At 39.5% G+C, this 16,686-nt stretch overlaps 1 protein-coding gene across 4 annotated transcripts in view; it reads left to right on the top strand.

The window, feature by feature from the left end:
- The window catches only part of CDC42BPA (CDC42 binding protein kinase alpha), a 316,853-nt gene that overhangs the window by 225,637 nt on the left and 74,530 nt on the right, over nucleotides 1-16,686 (top strand). For all 4 annotated transcript variants that reach the window (XM_042926312.1, XM_042926311.1, XM_042926314.1 and 1 more), the window contains 2 exons: nucleotides 629-734; nucleotides 9,194-9,318. In XM_042926312.1, the coding sequence (XP_042782246.1) occupies nucleotides 629-734; nucleotides 9,194-9,318 (231 nt within the window). The remainder of the gene's footprint in view (nucleotides 1-628; nucleotides 735-9,193; nucleotides 9,319-16,686) is intronic.

Below are 16,686 nucleotides of genomic sequence, written 5' to 3'. Positions count from 1 at the left end.
AGCCTGCTTCGGGTTCTGTGTCTCCCTCTCTGTCTTCCCCTCCCCCACCCACGCTGTCTGTCTGTCTGTCTGTCTCTCTCTTTCTCTCTCAAAAATAATAAATAAACATAAATAAATAAGTTTTACAATATTAAATTTTTTGTGTGTGCATGCATATGTGTGTATGTAGGTAGGTACGTACTTAAGGAAGAAGGAAGGAAGGGCTGAGAGGAAGGGCTGAATATATTGAGAGGACTGTTGGAAATGTCACTGAGGGTTTGCTAGCACTCTTGAGCTGAGAAGGAATCATGTGGTGCCCACGTGTCCCCCTCTTTCCCTGACCTCCACCTTTGCCCATACTTTGTGGTCTGTGTGCAGCCACATAACGTGAGCACAGTCATGAAGGCTACAGATCGCAGATGCCTTCCTCAGAGTTTCAAATGAAAAACAAAGTAGATGTTGGGCAGACAGATCTATTAATTAAAAGGAAATGATTGTAACTTTTAATTTTAAGGGGGAGGATTGGGACTTGGCACCTTCAAGATGGTGCGACTTTTCAGAGTAAAATGTGGAACAGCAGCCAGTCTGGGAAGTCGTTTCACCTCTGACTCAATTCCTTTTTTTCCTCTTCTGTTTTGAATTGTGTTAGTCAAAGTGAAAGGGAAGAATTTGAAAACGAGTTCAAACAACAGTACGAAAGAGAAAAAGTGTTGTTAACTGAAGAAAATAAGAAACTGACAAGTGAACTTGATAAGGTGAGTGCTACAATCTCCCCTCCTTGAGCAGGTTCTGGACGTCCAGCACGGTGACAGAAATTGTAGCCTAGTCTTATACTCGGCACAACTCAGACTCAGTACCCCTCCTTATACACAAGGATTACTTGTGGGGTGCAGGCGGGGCTTCCTTCCACCCGTCCGTGTGGGGGCTCTGGATACGGCTTTGCTTATCCCCTCTTCTTCTTCATCCCTCTTATTTTTTGAGCCTCTTTTCTTTCTTTCACTTTCCATCTGTTCTCTTTTTACTCTTTCCTCTCATATTTGTCCCTTAACTCTGTCATGGCTGCCGAAGTTAAGCTGGCCCTTGGCAAGAGCAGGAACAATTAGGCCAAACTGGGGCAGGTTTGACAACCATGATTTCATGTTCATGGTGGAGAATTGCCTGTAGCTAGAAATAATATCCTTGGTGGGTAGGAATCCAGAGAAACCTACTCTGCCTGTGGGCGCCCGGGGGCTCAGGTGGTGAAGCATTTGACTCTTGGCTTCGGCTCAGGTCATGATCTCACAGTTTGTGGTTTTGAGCCCCGCACCGGGCTCTGTGCTGACAGCGTGCAGACTGCTTGGGATTCTCTGTCTCCCTGTCTCTCTCTCTGCCCCTCCCCTGCTCACTCTCTCAATCTCTCTCTCTCTCTCTCTCTCTCTCTCTCTCTCTCTCTCAAATAAGTAAATAAACATTGAAAGAAAGAAAAGAAAAGAGAAAAGAAGCGAAGCTCCACCTAAATTCTGTAGCTCAAGTAAAGAACAGAACCATAGATTAAACTTAGACTCAGCCAGATTTATGAACGAAATTTCAAATACATAAAGGGAATGTTTTTCCATTTAGTAGCTCAGATTTTTTGAACTGCCATCCTTTTGCATTTCTTTTGTCAGTTCCTAACAAACAGTTGTAAAAATCCTGATATTATCCACATGTTTTAGTAATCATATTTACATTTAAATGAGAACGTTTGGGTAATTGTATTTTATAGTGATTTCTAGGATTTTCCTCCCGTAAAAATATTTTGTTCAACTATTAATTATTCCAGTAACTAATAATGACCATGACTGAAAGAGTCATGAATTGAAAGCCCATGACTAAATAGTCATAAAAGAGAGGCTCTTTGTTCTGTTTTCCATTGCGTTCCGTATCTTTCACTACTTACCCCATGACTGTTTGGTTTTTTAAACATTTAAAAATGACCTTGCTTGTTTGGTTGAAAACTACTTGAGAAAGAATGTACACAAACTCTGTGGGAAGTGGCCCAAAGGTAGTATGAGTGTTTTGTTCAGAGTACAGAGAGCATGTGAAAGTTACCGTGTGACTTTTCGTTATTTCCGTTTAAATAAAACTAATAACATTTGAATTTTATCCCCATAAAATTTAAGTCACGTAATTGTTTTTTTCATGTGTTGACTAATAACGACTATAAAATAAAACACTATTTCTGTCTATAAGACAGAATTTAAGATTCTCTTAAGAGTTACCTTGAGGTAAGAAATGTAATTAAACTCTAGAAGTCCTCTTCATGTAGTTTCTAGTAGAAAATGTATACAGTTCAAGAAAAATTATATTGAGAAACAATCAAATTGAATGTAGATCAAATCTTGTATTCACTCCTTGGTTTTTTTCATCACTAACCATAAAGTTCTGTTGAGTTTACGAGAAGCACATATTTCATTTTTAAGCAATACTCTTTGGATTTTGATGAGATGTGAAGGATAAAAATAAAAGCTTGTCCCCGAAGCTTGTAAAAATAGAATGTTACCTTTTCTTACTAACATGAAAGCTCTGATGAAGGATAGGAGTAGAACTCTGAGGGCAAATATTTAATGACAAACGATAACAAGGAAATATTCATTCCTGGAGCAGTAGAGACAGACCTGGGTTCTGCTACCATTTAAGCCCCTTCCCAATTTTTGCTGTTTTTATTCAGCCTTTGCTTTCTTCCTCCTTAACTGTCGGTTCACCTACCTGAGCACTGTTTCTTCTATTCGTTCATTTTCTGGTTTGGTTTGAACTGTATATTTTTGCCAGGAGGAGTAACCAGAGTACTTTTGCCATTGTTGTTCCAGCCCTTCCATCTGGAACCCAGTGAAGGGATTCAAACAGAACTTCTGGTATAGAAGCCAGAAGGCAACTCTTAGGTTAATTTTCAAACTTACATAATTAATCTCATGAAGAGATTCTCACATGCACAGTTTTAAACTCTAAAAATTAAAATTTTAAAGGAAATCAAAAGAAAGTGCGTTGATATTTTCAGAAGTCTGCTAAATTTATTACAGGGGCACCTTGGTGGCTAGTCGGTTAAGTCTCCGACTTTGGCTCAGGTCATGATCTCTCAGTTCATGAGTTTGAGCCCCACATCGGGCTCAGTGCCAACAGCTCGGAGCCTGGAGCCTGCTTTGAATTCTGTGTCTCCCTCTCTCTCTGCCCCTCCCCTGCTCGACCTCTCTCTCTCTCTCTCTCCCCCAAAAAAATAAACATAAAAAAAATTTTCTTTTAAAGATAATTTATGGCAAATAAAATTAGCCATATATGTTAGGAAGTGAAAGTAAATGATTTTCCAGTCAGGAAAAATATTATTTTTGTCTTGGTTTTAAATCACACTATTTTACAAAAAAGCAGAATTATAAAAAAAGTGGCATATATTTAACATAAAAGTTAACCCATGATCTCATCACCACAAAACAACTATGGTAATTTTATATGTTCCTTTCCAGATTTTGTTTATATATATATATATATATATATATATATACTATTACGTAAGTGCAGTCATATATACATTCCATTTTCTAATCTGCCTTTTCACTTAAAATGTCCTGAGCATGTTTCCATATTCTTATGTAGTCTTATAATTACCATAAGCCAAATATGTCATTGTACAAATAGCAAAACCTTCTCATTTCCAAAGAAGCAAAATGAACAAACCCTTAGGTAGAATGTACTAATGAGTTACTTTATATTTACTCAGAATTTACTTCTGAGTTACTTTATATAAATCATTTTATCCTCACAAAAGCTCTGTGAGGTGTACCCAATTATTCTTGCCATTTTATAGATGAGGAAACTGAGGCAGAGGGAATGAAGCTCCTTTCCTAATCAGAGAACCAGGAAGTGGCCAAACGGAATTTGGACACAGGCAGTCTGGCTCCAGAGTCCATGCTTTTATTCAGTAGTAATGAAAATATTAGCATTTCTCTGAGTAATACTAAACAAATCTACTTAAAACCACTTGTAGGTGTCGTAACATAGCCGTGCAAAATCTGCATTTCCTCTCCTTCCTGCAAACATCTAGTCGACGTCACTCACAAATTAGTTGGAAGGGCTGTCAAAAAAGGTGTGTTGTAGGAATGAATTAGCGAAGACGTTGCATCTGCCAGAAGAAACTTCAGAAACAGCTGGTAGACTTCTGGCTAGGCTAACATGAAGAGATTGATGAATCCTCTCAAGAAAAGAAACATTTCAAGGTGGACACGATTGTCAAAAACAATGATTTCGGAACTCTGGGAAGTAAGGGGAGGAAGACCGCTCTGAAACATTGCTGAGATAAGTGAAGGAATGTCTGAACGAGCGGAGAGATGGGCCCCCGTTAAGGGGCGAAAGACACATCTGCAGAAGAAACATACTTGAAATGGAGAAGGAACTCTTAACACTCATTAATAAGAAATAAATACAAACAACCCATTGAAAAAAATGGGGAAAGTTTTTGAACAGACATTTCATGAAAGACCTATGAATGGCAGATCAGCTCGTGCAAAGATGTTCATTGTGGTCAGGAAAATGCCAGTTACAACCACGGTCACGTGCAGCTGTACACCCTCAAGAATGAACAGAATCCATAAGAATGACCATACCTGCTGTTGGCAAGGACGTGGGGGAACTGAAAATCCCACGCTGCTTGTAGGCGTGGAAGGTGGGAGAGCCACTTTAGAAACAGTTTCAAAAGTTCTCAGAAAGTTAGGCTTACACTTACCACGTGACCCAGAAATTTTCCTACTTACTTATTTAAGAGAATTAAAAACAGAGCCCTTTTCAAGACTTGTATGTGAATCTGCATAGCACCATTCTTCCCAAAAGCAAACCACTGGAAACAATACACATGCCCACCAACTAATGAACAGGCAAATAAGGTTTCCTATTATCCATATGATAGTCTACTACTCAGCTGTAGAAAGGAATGGATTTCTGATATGTGCAACACTGTGGTTGAACCTCAATAATATGATGAGGTATTAAATTGCTAAGAAAAGCAAAACCAGAGAAGCAGAAAACAGATCCGTGATGCCTGGAACTCAGGGTGGGAGCCAGGATTGACTGCAAACCAGCACTGGGGAAATTTCTCGTACCAGAAGTGTTCCAAAACAGGATTGTGGTGGTTGTTGCACGACTGCTTAAATTTATTAAAAATCTTTGAACCATACACTTGTAACGGATGAGTTTTATTACAGGTAAATTATACCTCAGTAAATCTGTAAAAAGAAGAGAGCCGGTAAAGTACGTTTTCAGACGTAAGTGGTATCCCTTGAGGTACGGAACTTAAATCCCTTCTTAATAGGCAGCTGAGGGTGTACGTGGGCCTTGATAGCTTCTCTGGACCCCATTTCATTCTGAGAAGACCATGAGGTTGGGCGTAGGGTTAAACAGGGAATTACAGCTGTGTTCCTTTGGTAGAGTGGAAGAAATGAAACCGCATTGGGTTGTGTCTTAAGTGTCTCTCTCTCACAGAAGGATAGGCCAAAACACACGCGAGAAAAACCCTGGGTCATTAGGAGAATTGCTGATACATTTAGATGGAGGAGTTGGCATGTGTGGCCTGTAGGCAAATCCGGCTCTCAGACTGTTTCTTTATGACCCATGAACTAAGAAGAGTTTTTACACTTATAAGTAGGTTTTTCTAAGAAGAACAAGATGTGATGGAGACCACATGTGGCCCACAAAGCCAAAAATACATACTATCTAATGCTTTACTGGAAAGCTTGCAGATCCCTGACTTAGAACATGGTTTTAGCCTGTATTAGAAACTGAACCTAACATACACATGCATACACACACACACAGACACACACACACGTATGTGTAAAGATACTTATTGTAAGGAATTTGCTTACCTGATTATGGAGGCTGACAATCCCAAGACCTGCAGTTTGCAGCCCGGAGACCCAGGGGAGCCTACAGTGTAGTTTCTGTCTGAGTCCAAAGGGCTTGAGACCCCGGGAGGAGCTGCTGTTTCAGTAAGAGTCCAAAGGCAGGAAAAACCAACATCCCAGCTTGAAGGCATTGAGACAGGAGGAGATTTGACTCACTAGGGTCAATCTTTTTGTTCTTGCCTTTAGCTGATCGGATGGGCCCACTATGTTAGGGAGGGCAATCTGCTTTATTCAGTTTACTGATTCAAGTGTTAATCTCATCCAGAGGCACTGTCACAGACACGCCCTGATCACGTATGGGTACCTTGTGTGGCCCAATCAAGTTAGCACATACAATTAACCATCACCAGGCCCCTAATCTCCACAGACCTGTAAATAGCTCTTGTAGGAAAAATTCATCTCCTTCAAGTTGAGTAATCGAAAGGAAATGAACACAGTATCTCTATAAAACATACCAAAAAGCAAGAAAGGAATACTAACTAATGTAGCTTGAGACCATTTATCAGAGAAAATGTAACCATGAGATAAAAATTGAATGCAAATATTTTATCATAAATTTTAAAAAATGTATTAAAGCAGGAACTTTTGCTTCTGATAGGACAGATTAACTTGCATCATACCCACCACCTCCGCAAGAGCTGGATTTATTCTTTACTTGTTTTAATTTCCCACTGTATTTATCTGCAGCAAGGCATTGGAGAGTGAAGAGGGCAGCCTTCTTTACTGACCAAGATCCCATAGCGGAGCAGTGCAGGGTGTTGAGCCCAGCACTCGGTGCTGCTTTTCCTTGAAGCATTTGCTGATAGGAAAGCAGTAGCTGAGGAGCCAGGAAGCTGAGCACAGTACTCCACAGTCTCACGGGTTTGGAGAGAGAAATACAAGCTTTCCGTTGGACTCATTGAAAGGCTACATTTTAGGAGTAAGAGTGAACTGGAAAGAGATGAGCACTCTCAATGACTGAAAACCAGCCTGCAGTACCTGACCTATCTTGGGTCTAAGGAGGGGGATATTATACCGAGCCTCAAATTACCTCTAAAATTTTCATATAAAATGTGTGGCATGCATTAAACAATTACCATGCATACTAGGAGATACAACTGCATCACTGAAAACCAAGAGTAAAATATAATCACAAAAACAAAATAAGGAAAGAAAAAATGAAAAAAAAAAAAAAAAAACTAGACAGTCCGTATAAATAAACCCACAGAGATTCCCGTGAGAATTTTCATAAATGAAAATTTAAAATAACTGTATGATAGAAAATAGGAAACGTGATGAATTTCAGCAGACAGCTGGAATGTATACAAGAGAGTCAAGTAGCACCTCTAGAAGTAAAAACTAAAATAACCGATGCCCAATAGAAGATTTTAACAGCAGATTGGAAAGAGCCAAAGAAAAGAGTGGATAAGTAAAAAAAAAAAATTCAGACTAAAGTATGGGTAGAGATTAGAAAGGATGGAAATACCTAAAAGAGGACAAAAACCTAGGGGACATGGTATAAACAACTGACGTACAAATATTTGCTTTCCCAGATGGAAAGGACAGAGAGACTGGCAAAAACAGTATGTGAAGAGTACGTGGCCCATAATTTTCCGAACCTTATGAGAAACATTTACATACAAATTCAGGAAATGCCACAAATGCTAAACGTGATAAATAGAAACTAAAACCCACTTAGAAACATCAGAGAAAATCGGCTAAAAACTTGCAGCTAAAGAAAATCCTAAAAGCAGAGCAGAAAGTCACATTATATTCAAACGAGTAAAAGTTAAACCGAAAGCTGACTTCCCAACAGAAAAAAATGAAATCAAACAGGAATAAAAACAGGGAATAAAAAGGTATGACATTTTCAAAGTGCTGGAGGATGATTATTGCCAACTTAGAATGTTCTATACATCAAAAAAAAAATCTTTCAAAAATGAAAGCAGAAATTGAGACTACAAAACTCTGCAAGACCAACAACCTACTTTTTTCAACAAATAAATTACAAGAAAAGTAAAAGTTCTGGAGGGGAACTGCTATAGACTGGAATGTTTACGTCCCTCCAAAATTCCCATGTTGAAACGTAACCTCTCATACGATAGTATGAGGAGGTTCTGCCTGTGGGTCGTGGTTAGTGCCTAGGGTGGAACCCTCATGATGGGATTATTATCCCTATGAAAGCGACCCCGGAGACCCCTCTCAGGCCTCCCACCTCATAAAGAGGCAGCCAAAAGACAGCCATCTGTGAACCCAGCAGCGGCAGCCCCACCAGACCCTGAATCTGCTGGCACTTTGAACCTGGACTCTCCAGCCTCTGGACTGTGAGAAATAAATGTCTCCCACTTAAACCACCTGGTCCCTGGTATAAATAAAAGAGACTTAAAGGACATAGGGAACATAAATCTGTGTTTACTTGTTGGCAACATGATTCAATTTAATAAACTGTTAATGTGTTTTGATCTTTTGAGGTAACTGGAAATTTGAAGTGACTACCTATGTGACGATAATAAGGAAACTCATTAAATTTAATAACACTGTGCTTATATTTTGAAAGAGAGGGCCTTATTTGCAAGAGATATACACAGAAATATATATGGGTAAAATTATAGATGTCTGGTATTTGCTGCAGAATAATACGGGAGGAGGGAGGAAGAAGACAGGATACAAATAAAATGGCATCGGGAGTGCCTGGGTGGCTCAGTCGGTTAAGCCTCCAACTTCAGCTCAGGTCATGATCTCATGGTCTATGAGTTCGAGCCCCGCATCGGGCCCTGTGCTGACAGCTCAGAGCCTGGAGCCTGTTTCAGATTCTGTGTCTCCCTCTCTCTCTGACCCTCCCCCATTCATGCTCTGTCTCTCTCTGTCTCAAAAATAAATTTTAAAAATGTTTAAAAAATAAAATGGCATCAAGGTGATAATTGTTGATGTTGGGTGTGGGCTCATGGGAATTAACTTACACTGTCCCATTTTTACATATGCTTGAAATTCTTTATAAGATTCTATTTTTTAAAAAGGATGACATAGAGATTTTCAGATCAAGAAAAAAACCAAGAGATGTTGTTATCAGTGGAACCTGGGGAGTTTTCAGGCAACTGGAGGTTTGCAGAGGGAAGCAGTTTAGCACAAGGAGTAGGGGAAAAGCAAAAGCAGGAAGAGAAAATATTTGATGTTTCCAAATTCAGTGACCAGAAGGGTGCCTAATAAGAAATCAGGAAGACCATCAGTGTTTAGCGAAATATGGTGAGTTATCAAATTTAACAAGAGGTGTCTGGGCACCTTACATTCCTGTTCGTAAAAGTCACACGTGTCTTAAAACTGCCTTTCAGCTCACCACCTTGTATGAGAACTTAAGTATACGCAACCAGCAGTTAGAAGAGGAGGTAAAAGACCTGGCAGACAAGAAAGAATCGGTTGCACATTGGGAAGCTCAAATCACGGAAATCATTCAGTGGTGAGTACTTGTTTCAGTGTGTTTTTGTGGGTGATTTTAGACACACGGCCAAGTTGGCGTGAATTCCGCAAGGCTACTAACATGGGTATTTTCTCCCCCTTATTTTATCGCTTTGACAAATAACTTTCCCTGAGAAGCATAATTTTATTACTGACCTGTTATTTATTACCGATCCGTATTCTTGTATATTTTCAACTGTTCCTCTTTTCCCCAATGCAACAAGTAGCCCGTGTCCGCCTTCCACAGCTTCATTGAAAACTGGTGTTTCTAAGAAAAGAAAAGAAAAGAAAAGAAAAGAAAAGAAAAGAAAAGAAAAGAAAAGAAAAGGTTATTCTAAGACAGTTGGTCCTTAAAAAAAACTGAAGAAACTCATTCACTAGCTATAAGAATTCCTTTGTAAGACCAAAATTGCTGTTTGCGATTATTTTAAGAAACAGACGGCCCGGAGAAGAATTTCGAGCCTGAAGATGTGCCATCACTTTCTTTCGTATACCACAGACTGATTCACACATGGCACCGTAAAAACCTTAAATGGTCACAGTTTCATATTATCAACTATTCTTTAAGCTCTTAGGATTTAATTTGGAATAATCACCTTAGTAACTTTCACATTATTTCATTAAGCGATTCTGACATTTGTAAAAGTGTGTATATTTTTATAAAACATGAAGAAAGTTGAATCCAATAGGGACTTTATTTTGTAATGAAAATAGGTGGCTTCACTTTTTATATTTACTTTTCAACCTTTTGGTTCTTTCTGGCACATCATGGATGCTTAATTTGCATGAAAACAACTAGTTTCTTTATGTATCTATAGACCAGTCATTTGGTGGGAATTTTAGTTTCTCATACTCTTATTTTGGTTCTTCAAGCATCATTTTCCATTTTCCTACCTTACGGCAGATTCATACCCTCCATCTTAAATAAAATCAGAAGTGAATAAACACTGCAAGAGATCTTACCCAGATGACTCAAGTATTTTGATAAAGGCCTAACTACAGAACTCTTGTGTTCACTCACCTTTGGCTTATGAATGTGACCGTTAAATGCATATCTAAACAAAAATGCCCAAATTGTGGAAATGTGGTTGTGTTCCAACAGTTAATGATTCATTAATGGTTAATTTGTGTCCTTGTCATCAAGTCTACATTTCTAAAGCAAAATCATTGTAATTTTTAGCCAAGCTTGTAATATCAAAAATTACGGGGCCACCTGGGTGTCTCAGTTGGTTAAACATCTGACTCTTGGTTTGGGCTCAGGCCATGATCTCACAGTTTGTGGGTTTGAACCCTGCATCAGGCTCTGTGCTGATATTATGGAGCCTGCTCGGGGTTCTCTCTCTCTCCCTCCCCGCCACCCCTTCCCCTCTTATGCACGCACATGCTCTCTCTCAAAATAAATAAACTTAAAAAAATAATGTCGGGGCACCTGGTGGCTCAGCCGGTTAAGTGCCGACTTCGACTCAAGTCAAGATCTCACTGTTCAGGGGTTTGAGCCCTGCATTGGGCTCTGTGCTGACAGCTCAGGGCCTGGAGCCTGCTTCGAATTCTGTGTCTCCCTCTCTGCCCCTCCCCTGCTCACGCTCTGTCTCTCTCTCTCAAAAATAAACATTAAAAAATTAAAAAAATAATAATATCAAAAATTATGACTCTTAACTACTTGGAACTGGTGGTGGCAAAACAAACAAACAAAAAAAACTATGACTCTTCATTTGTAACTACATTATTTTGTAATCAAACTTATAATTAAGCTGTTGCTGAAAATGACTTTACAGAAAACAAAGATGATCTGGCCAAAGCCAGAGTTCCTAGACAACTAATTTTTTCTAGTGACAGGCATGATGGGTTCAGATGGAATGAGAAGTAAGGAAATAAGCTTTAGTAGTAAAGGAAATAAGCTTTAAAGGTAAACTCTGGAAAGGGTTAGTGGAAAGGATGAAGGTGAAAGTTTTCACATGATACCACAAAACCATCATTTTAGACTTTTCACATTCAAGTGAAATGTGCACAAGAAATCAGGAATGCAAGCAAGTCACTTTACATAAAAGCTGTTGTTTAGAAATGGGCTAAAATATGAGATGGCTAATTATTAAATACACAATAGGGTAAAAGTAAAAGACGTAGTCCATGTTCTCAGACTTCCCACCTTCTTGGAAGTAAATCTGGGACATTCTGTTCATGCTTAAAAAGTAAAGAGTCTCAGGCTGTTTTGAGTTTTTCAGTCTGTACGTTAAAAAATGAAGTGATGCTAGGGGCGTCTGGGTGGCTCAGTCGGTTGAGCGTCCAACTTCGGCTTGGGTCATGATCTCACAGTCCGTGGGTTCCAGCCCCGCGTCGGGCTCTGTGCTGACAGCTCAGAGCCCGAGAGCCTGCTTCACATTCTGTGTCTCCCTCCCTCTGCCCCTTCCCTGCTCATGCTCTGTCTCTCTCTGTCTCTCAAAAATGAATAAACGTTAAAAAAAAAATTTTTTTTTAAATGAAGTGATGCTAGAAATAGGAAGATGGCAGTGGAGTAGGAGGACCCTAGGCTCAGCTCATCCCGTGAATACAACTAGATAACTATCAAATCTGACTAAATACCCCAGAAATTCACCTGAAAACTGACAGAACAGACTCCACAGTTAAAGAGAGAGAAGAGGTCACATTGAAGAAGGTAGGAAGTGCAGAGACCTGGTCTAGGGGAGAAACGAATCCTGACTGCTGCCGAAGGGAGGGAGCCATGGTCATGGAGAAGGGTGAGAGAGAGAGGAGCACACAAGGGAACTCATAAGGAGAACATCTCCCCACAGCCATTGGCTTGGAAAACAAGAGGGACTAAATTTTGTGAGTTCTTGGAACCAGCAGAGCTTGAAGACTGGAGTTTTAAAGGTCAGTGGGAAATAGAGCCTGGAGGGCACTGCGCTGCTCTTGGAGAGAAGGCAGGCCAACAGCCTGGAGATAGATGACCTGGAAACAGTGATCTGAAGAGCCCCTAGGGCACACAGTGGGGAGGTTATTTGCTCTTCTTGGAGTGTAGCCCAGAGAGACCCCATTCATGGAGAGACCTCTCCGAGAACAAGAGTAGCTGGCTGGCACCATCTCTCCCCAGCCCCTCAGCATAAACACAGAGCCACCTGTGGGAAGATACGGGCCGCCTAACCTGCGTACGCCAAGCCCCACCCCCATGTGCTCTGGTGGGACTGCCCTTCTCGATCATGCTTACCTTAGCTGCATTGTGGCAGCCCCTTTGTGCCAGAAGGGTAGCACAAACCCTTGCCCATACCACGTCTCCCAACCAGAGAGTTTTGCAAGGCCTCAGTTCCAGTGGAGGTCCCATTTCACAAGCAGATCAAAGCAAAATTGGCTAAAACTCACCACATTTAGGCCAGGGACTAAACTCTGCCCATAGCAGGCAAGGAGAGCCTCTGCAGACAACTGGCCTCAAGGACAGAGCAACCAGAACAGAGCAGCAGAGCACACACAGCACACACTGGGGACACTCCCTGAAGTGCCAGGCCTTGGGCACTATATGACCTCTTCTTCATGAAGCCATTACTCTCAAGAGCGGGAGAGATAACTGGCTTTTCTTTTTTCTTTTTTAATTTAAGTTTTTTTTAATGTTTATTTATTTTTGATAGAGTGCAAGCGAGCAGGGAAGGGGCAGAGAGAGAGGGAGACACAGAATCCAAAGCAGGTTCCGGGCCCTGAGCTGTCAGCACAGAGCCCGACGCAGTGCTCAAACCCAAACAGCGAGATCATGACCTGAGCTGAAGTCAGACACTTAACCAACTGAGCCACCCAGGCGCCCCATAACTGGCTTTTCTAGCACACAGAAGCAGACAGAGATTTAGACAAAATGAGAAGACCAGGGATTTGTCCCAAATGAAAGAACAAGATAAGGCCGTGACCAGAGATCTAAGCAAAATAGATGTAAATAATGTCTGATGGACATGTCTGATGGAGAATTAGAGTAGCAATCATAAAGATAGTCACTGGACTTGAGAAAAGAATTGAGGACATCAGTAGCACCCTTACCACAGAGATAAAAGAGTTAAAGAATCAGAGATGAAGAGTGTAAGAAACAAGATTAGAAACACACTTGATGCAGTGAACAGCAGGCTGGAAGAAGCAGGAGAATTAATGAATGACGAAGGCATAGTAATTGAAAGCAGTTCAAATATGCAAAATGAGAGCGGACTTAGGCAACTCAGTGACTCCGTTAAATGTAATAACTTTGGTATTATAGGAGTTCTAGTAGACAGAGAAGGAAGGAAGGGAACAAACATCCAGATCCAGGAGGTACGGAGAACTCTTCATCAAAATCAACAAAAGCAGGCCTACATCAAGACATATTGTGATTAAATTTCCAAAATACAGTGTTAAAGAAAAAAATCTTAAAAGCAGCAAGACAAAATAAGTCAGTAATGTACAAAGGAAAACCCATAAGGCTAGCAGGAGATTTTGCAACAGAAACCTGGCAAGCCTGAAGGGAGTGTTAGGATATACTCAGCGTGCTGAATGGGAAAAATATGCAGCCAAGAATACTCTGTCCAGCAGTGATGTCATTCAGAATAGAAGGAGAGATAAAGAGTTCCCTGGACACACAAAAACTAAAGGAATTCATGACCATTAAAGCAGCTCTACAAGAAATATTTAAGGGAACTCTGAGTGGAAAGGAGATACCAAAAGTGATAGTATAAAGGTAGGAAACATAAATGCAGTAAAAATGAATGTTTCTGTAAAAAATCAGTCCAGGAACTCACAAAAGAGGGTATAAAATATGACACCATATACCTAAAACGTGGGGAGGAGAGAAGAAAAGAATGGGTTCAAACTTAAACGACCATGAACTTAATATAGACTCCTGTATGCAGATGTTGTATACAAACCTAATGGTATAACGATCTATCAAAAACCAGCAATAAACATGCAAAAAATGAAGGCAAAGAAATTCAAAGATATCAGTTAAGAAAATCAGACCGTGAAAGAGAAAGACGATAAAGGTTCAGAGAAAATCTTCAGAAACAACCACAAAACATGTAATAAAATGGCAATAAATACATATCTATCAATAATTACTTTCTAAATAGACTGCTCTAATCAAAAGACTTAGGGTGTCAGAATGGATAACCCATCTATGCGCTGCCTACAAGAGATTCTCATTTTAGACCAAAAGACACCTGCATATTGAAAGTGAGAGGATGGAGAAACATTTATCATGCAAATGAATGTCAAAAGAAAGCTGGATTGGGGACGCCTGGGTGACTTAGACAGTTAAGCGTCCAACTCTTGATTTTGGCTCAGGTTGTGATCTCATGGTTCATGGGGGTGAGCCCCGCATCAGACTCTGCACTGACAGCGTGGAGCCTGCTTGGGATTCTCTCTCTCCCTGTCTCTCTCCGCTCTTCCCCAACTCACACTCTCTCCCTCTCAAAATAAATTTAAAAAAGGAAGAAATCAGGAGTAGCAATACTTAGGTCAAGCAGAGTCGACTTCAAAACAAAGACTGTAACAAGGGCAAGACACAAAAGGGTGTTATAATAAAGGGGACAATGCAACAGGAAGATATAACAATTATAAATATTTATGAGCCAAACATGGGAACACCCAAATACATAAAACAATAACAGACATAAAGGAACTAATCAATAATAATACGATAATAGTAGGGGACTTTAACACCCCACTTACAGCAAGCAGTGAACAGATCATCAAGCAGAAAATCAATAAGGAAACAGTGATTTTGAATGACACGCTGGACCAGATGGACATAATAGATATATTCATAACATTCCATCCTAAAACAGCAAAATACCCATTCTTTTCAAGTGCACATGGAACGGTGTCTAGAACAGATCACATATTAGGCTGCAAAATAGGTCTCGACAAATTCAAGAAGATTGAAGTCATATCATGCACCTTTTGTGACCACAATGCTACGAAACTAGAAGTCAACTACAAGAAAAAATCTGGGAAGACCACCAATACATGAATGTTAAATAACATGTTACTAAACAATGAGTTGGTCAACCAGGAAATAAAAGAAAAAAATTAAAAATGCATGGAAACAAAGGAAAATGAAAGTAGTCCAAACCTTTGAGATTCAGCAAAAGCAATTCTAGGAGGGGAGTATATAGCAATACAGGCCTACATCAGGAAGCAAGAAAAATCTCAAGCAACTTAACCTTATACGTTACCTAAAGGAGCTAGAAAAAGAACAACAAATGAAGGCTAAAGCCAGCAAAAGAAGGAAATAATAAAGATTAGAGTAGAAATATATGATCTAGAAACTTAAAAATAGTAGAACAAATCAATGAAACCAGGAACTGATTCTTTGAAAAAATTAATAAAATTGGCAAACTTCTAACCAGACTTATCAGAAATAAAAGAGAAAGGACCCAAATGAATAAAATCACAAACGAGAGAGGAGAAATCATAACCAACACCACAGAAATGCAATTATAAGAGAGTATTATGAAAAACTATATGCCAACAAGTTGCACAACCTAGAAGGAATGGATAAATTCCTAAAAACATAAAATTACCAAAACTGAAACAAGAAAAAATAGAAAATTTGCACAGACAACTAGCAAAAAAATCAAATCTGTAATCAAAACAAAACAAAAAACTCCCAACAAATAAAAGTCCTTGAACAGATGGCCTCACAGGGGAATTCTGCCAAACATTTAAAGAAGAGTTAACACCTATTCTTCTTCTCAAACTATTCCAAAAGGATAGAAAAGGAGGAAAAACTTCCAAATTCATTCTCTGAGGCCAGGGTTTCCCAGATTCCAAAACCAGATAAAGACACCACAAAAAAGAGAACTACAGGCCCAATATCTTTAATGAACACAGATGCAAAAATTGTTAACAAAATACTAGCAAACTGAATCCAACAAAACACTTAAAAAATCATTCACCACGATCAAGTGGGATTTATTCCTAACTTGCAAGGGCGATTCAGTATTCTCAAATCAATCAACATGATCCATCACATTAATAAAAGGAAGGCTAAGATCCATATGATCATTTCAGCAGATGCAGAAAAAGCATTTCACAAAGTTCGACATCCATTCATGATAAAAGCCCTCAACAAAGTAGACTTAAAGGTAACATACCTCAACATAGTTAAGGCCATTTATGAAAAACCAACAACTAGTATCATCCTAAATGGGGAAAAACTAGTAAGAGATTTTCCTCTGTAGTAAAAAAAAAAAAAAAAAAAAGACGGGATGTCCACTATCACTGCTTTTATTCAACATAGTGGAAGTGTTAGCCACAGCAGTCAGACAAGAAAAAAATAAAAAGCATCAAAATCGGCAAGGAAGAAGTCAAACTTTTACTATTTGCAAATGACATGATACTATATGTAGAAAACTCAAAAAACTCC

The sequence above is a fragment of the Panthera leo genome, chromosome F3 (genome assembly GCF_018350215.1).
Source record: "Panthera leo isolate Ple1 chromosome F3, P.leo_Ple1_pat1.1, whole genome shotgun sequence".
In the NCBI taxonomy this organism is placed as follows: Eukaryota; Metazoa; Chordata; class Mammalia; order Carnivora; family Felidae; genus Panthera; species Panthera leo.
The sequence above is the reverse complement of the archived record's forward strand: the minus strand, read 5'-3'. Positions and strand labels throughout refer to the sequence as shown.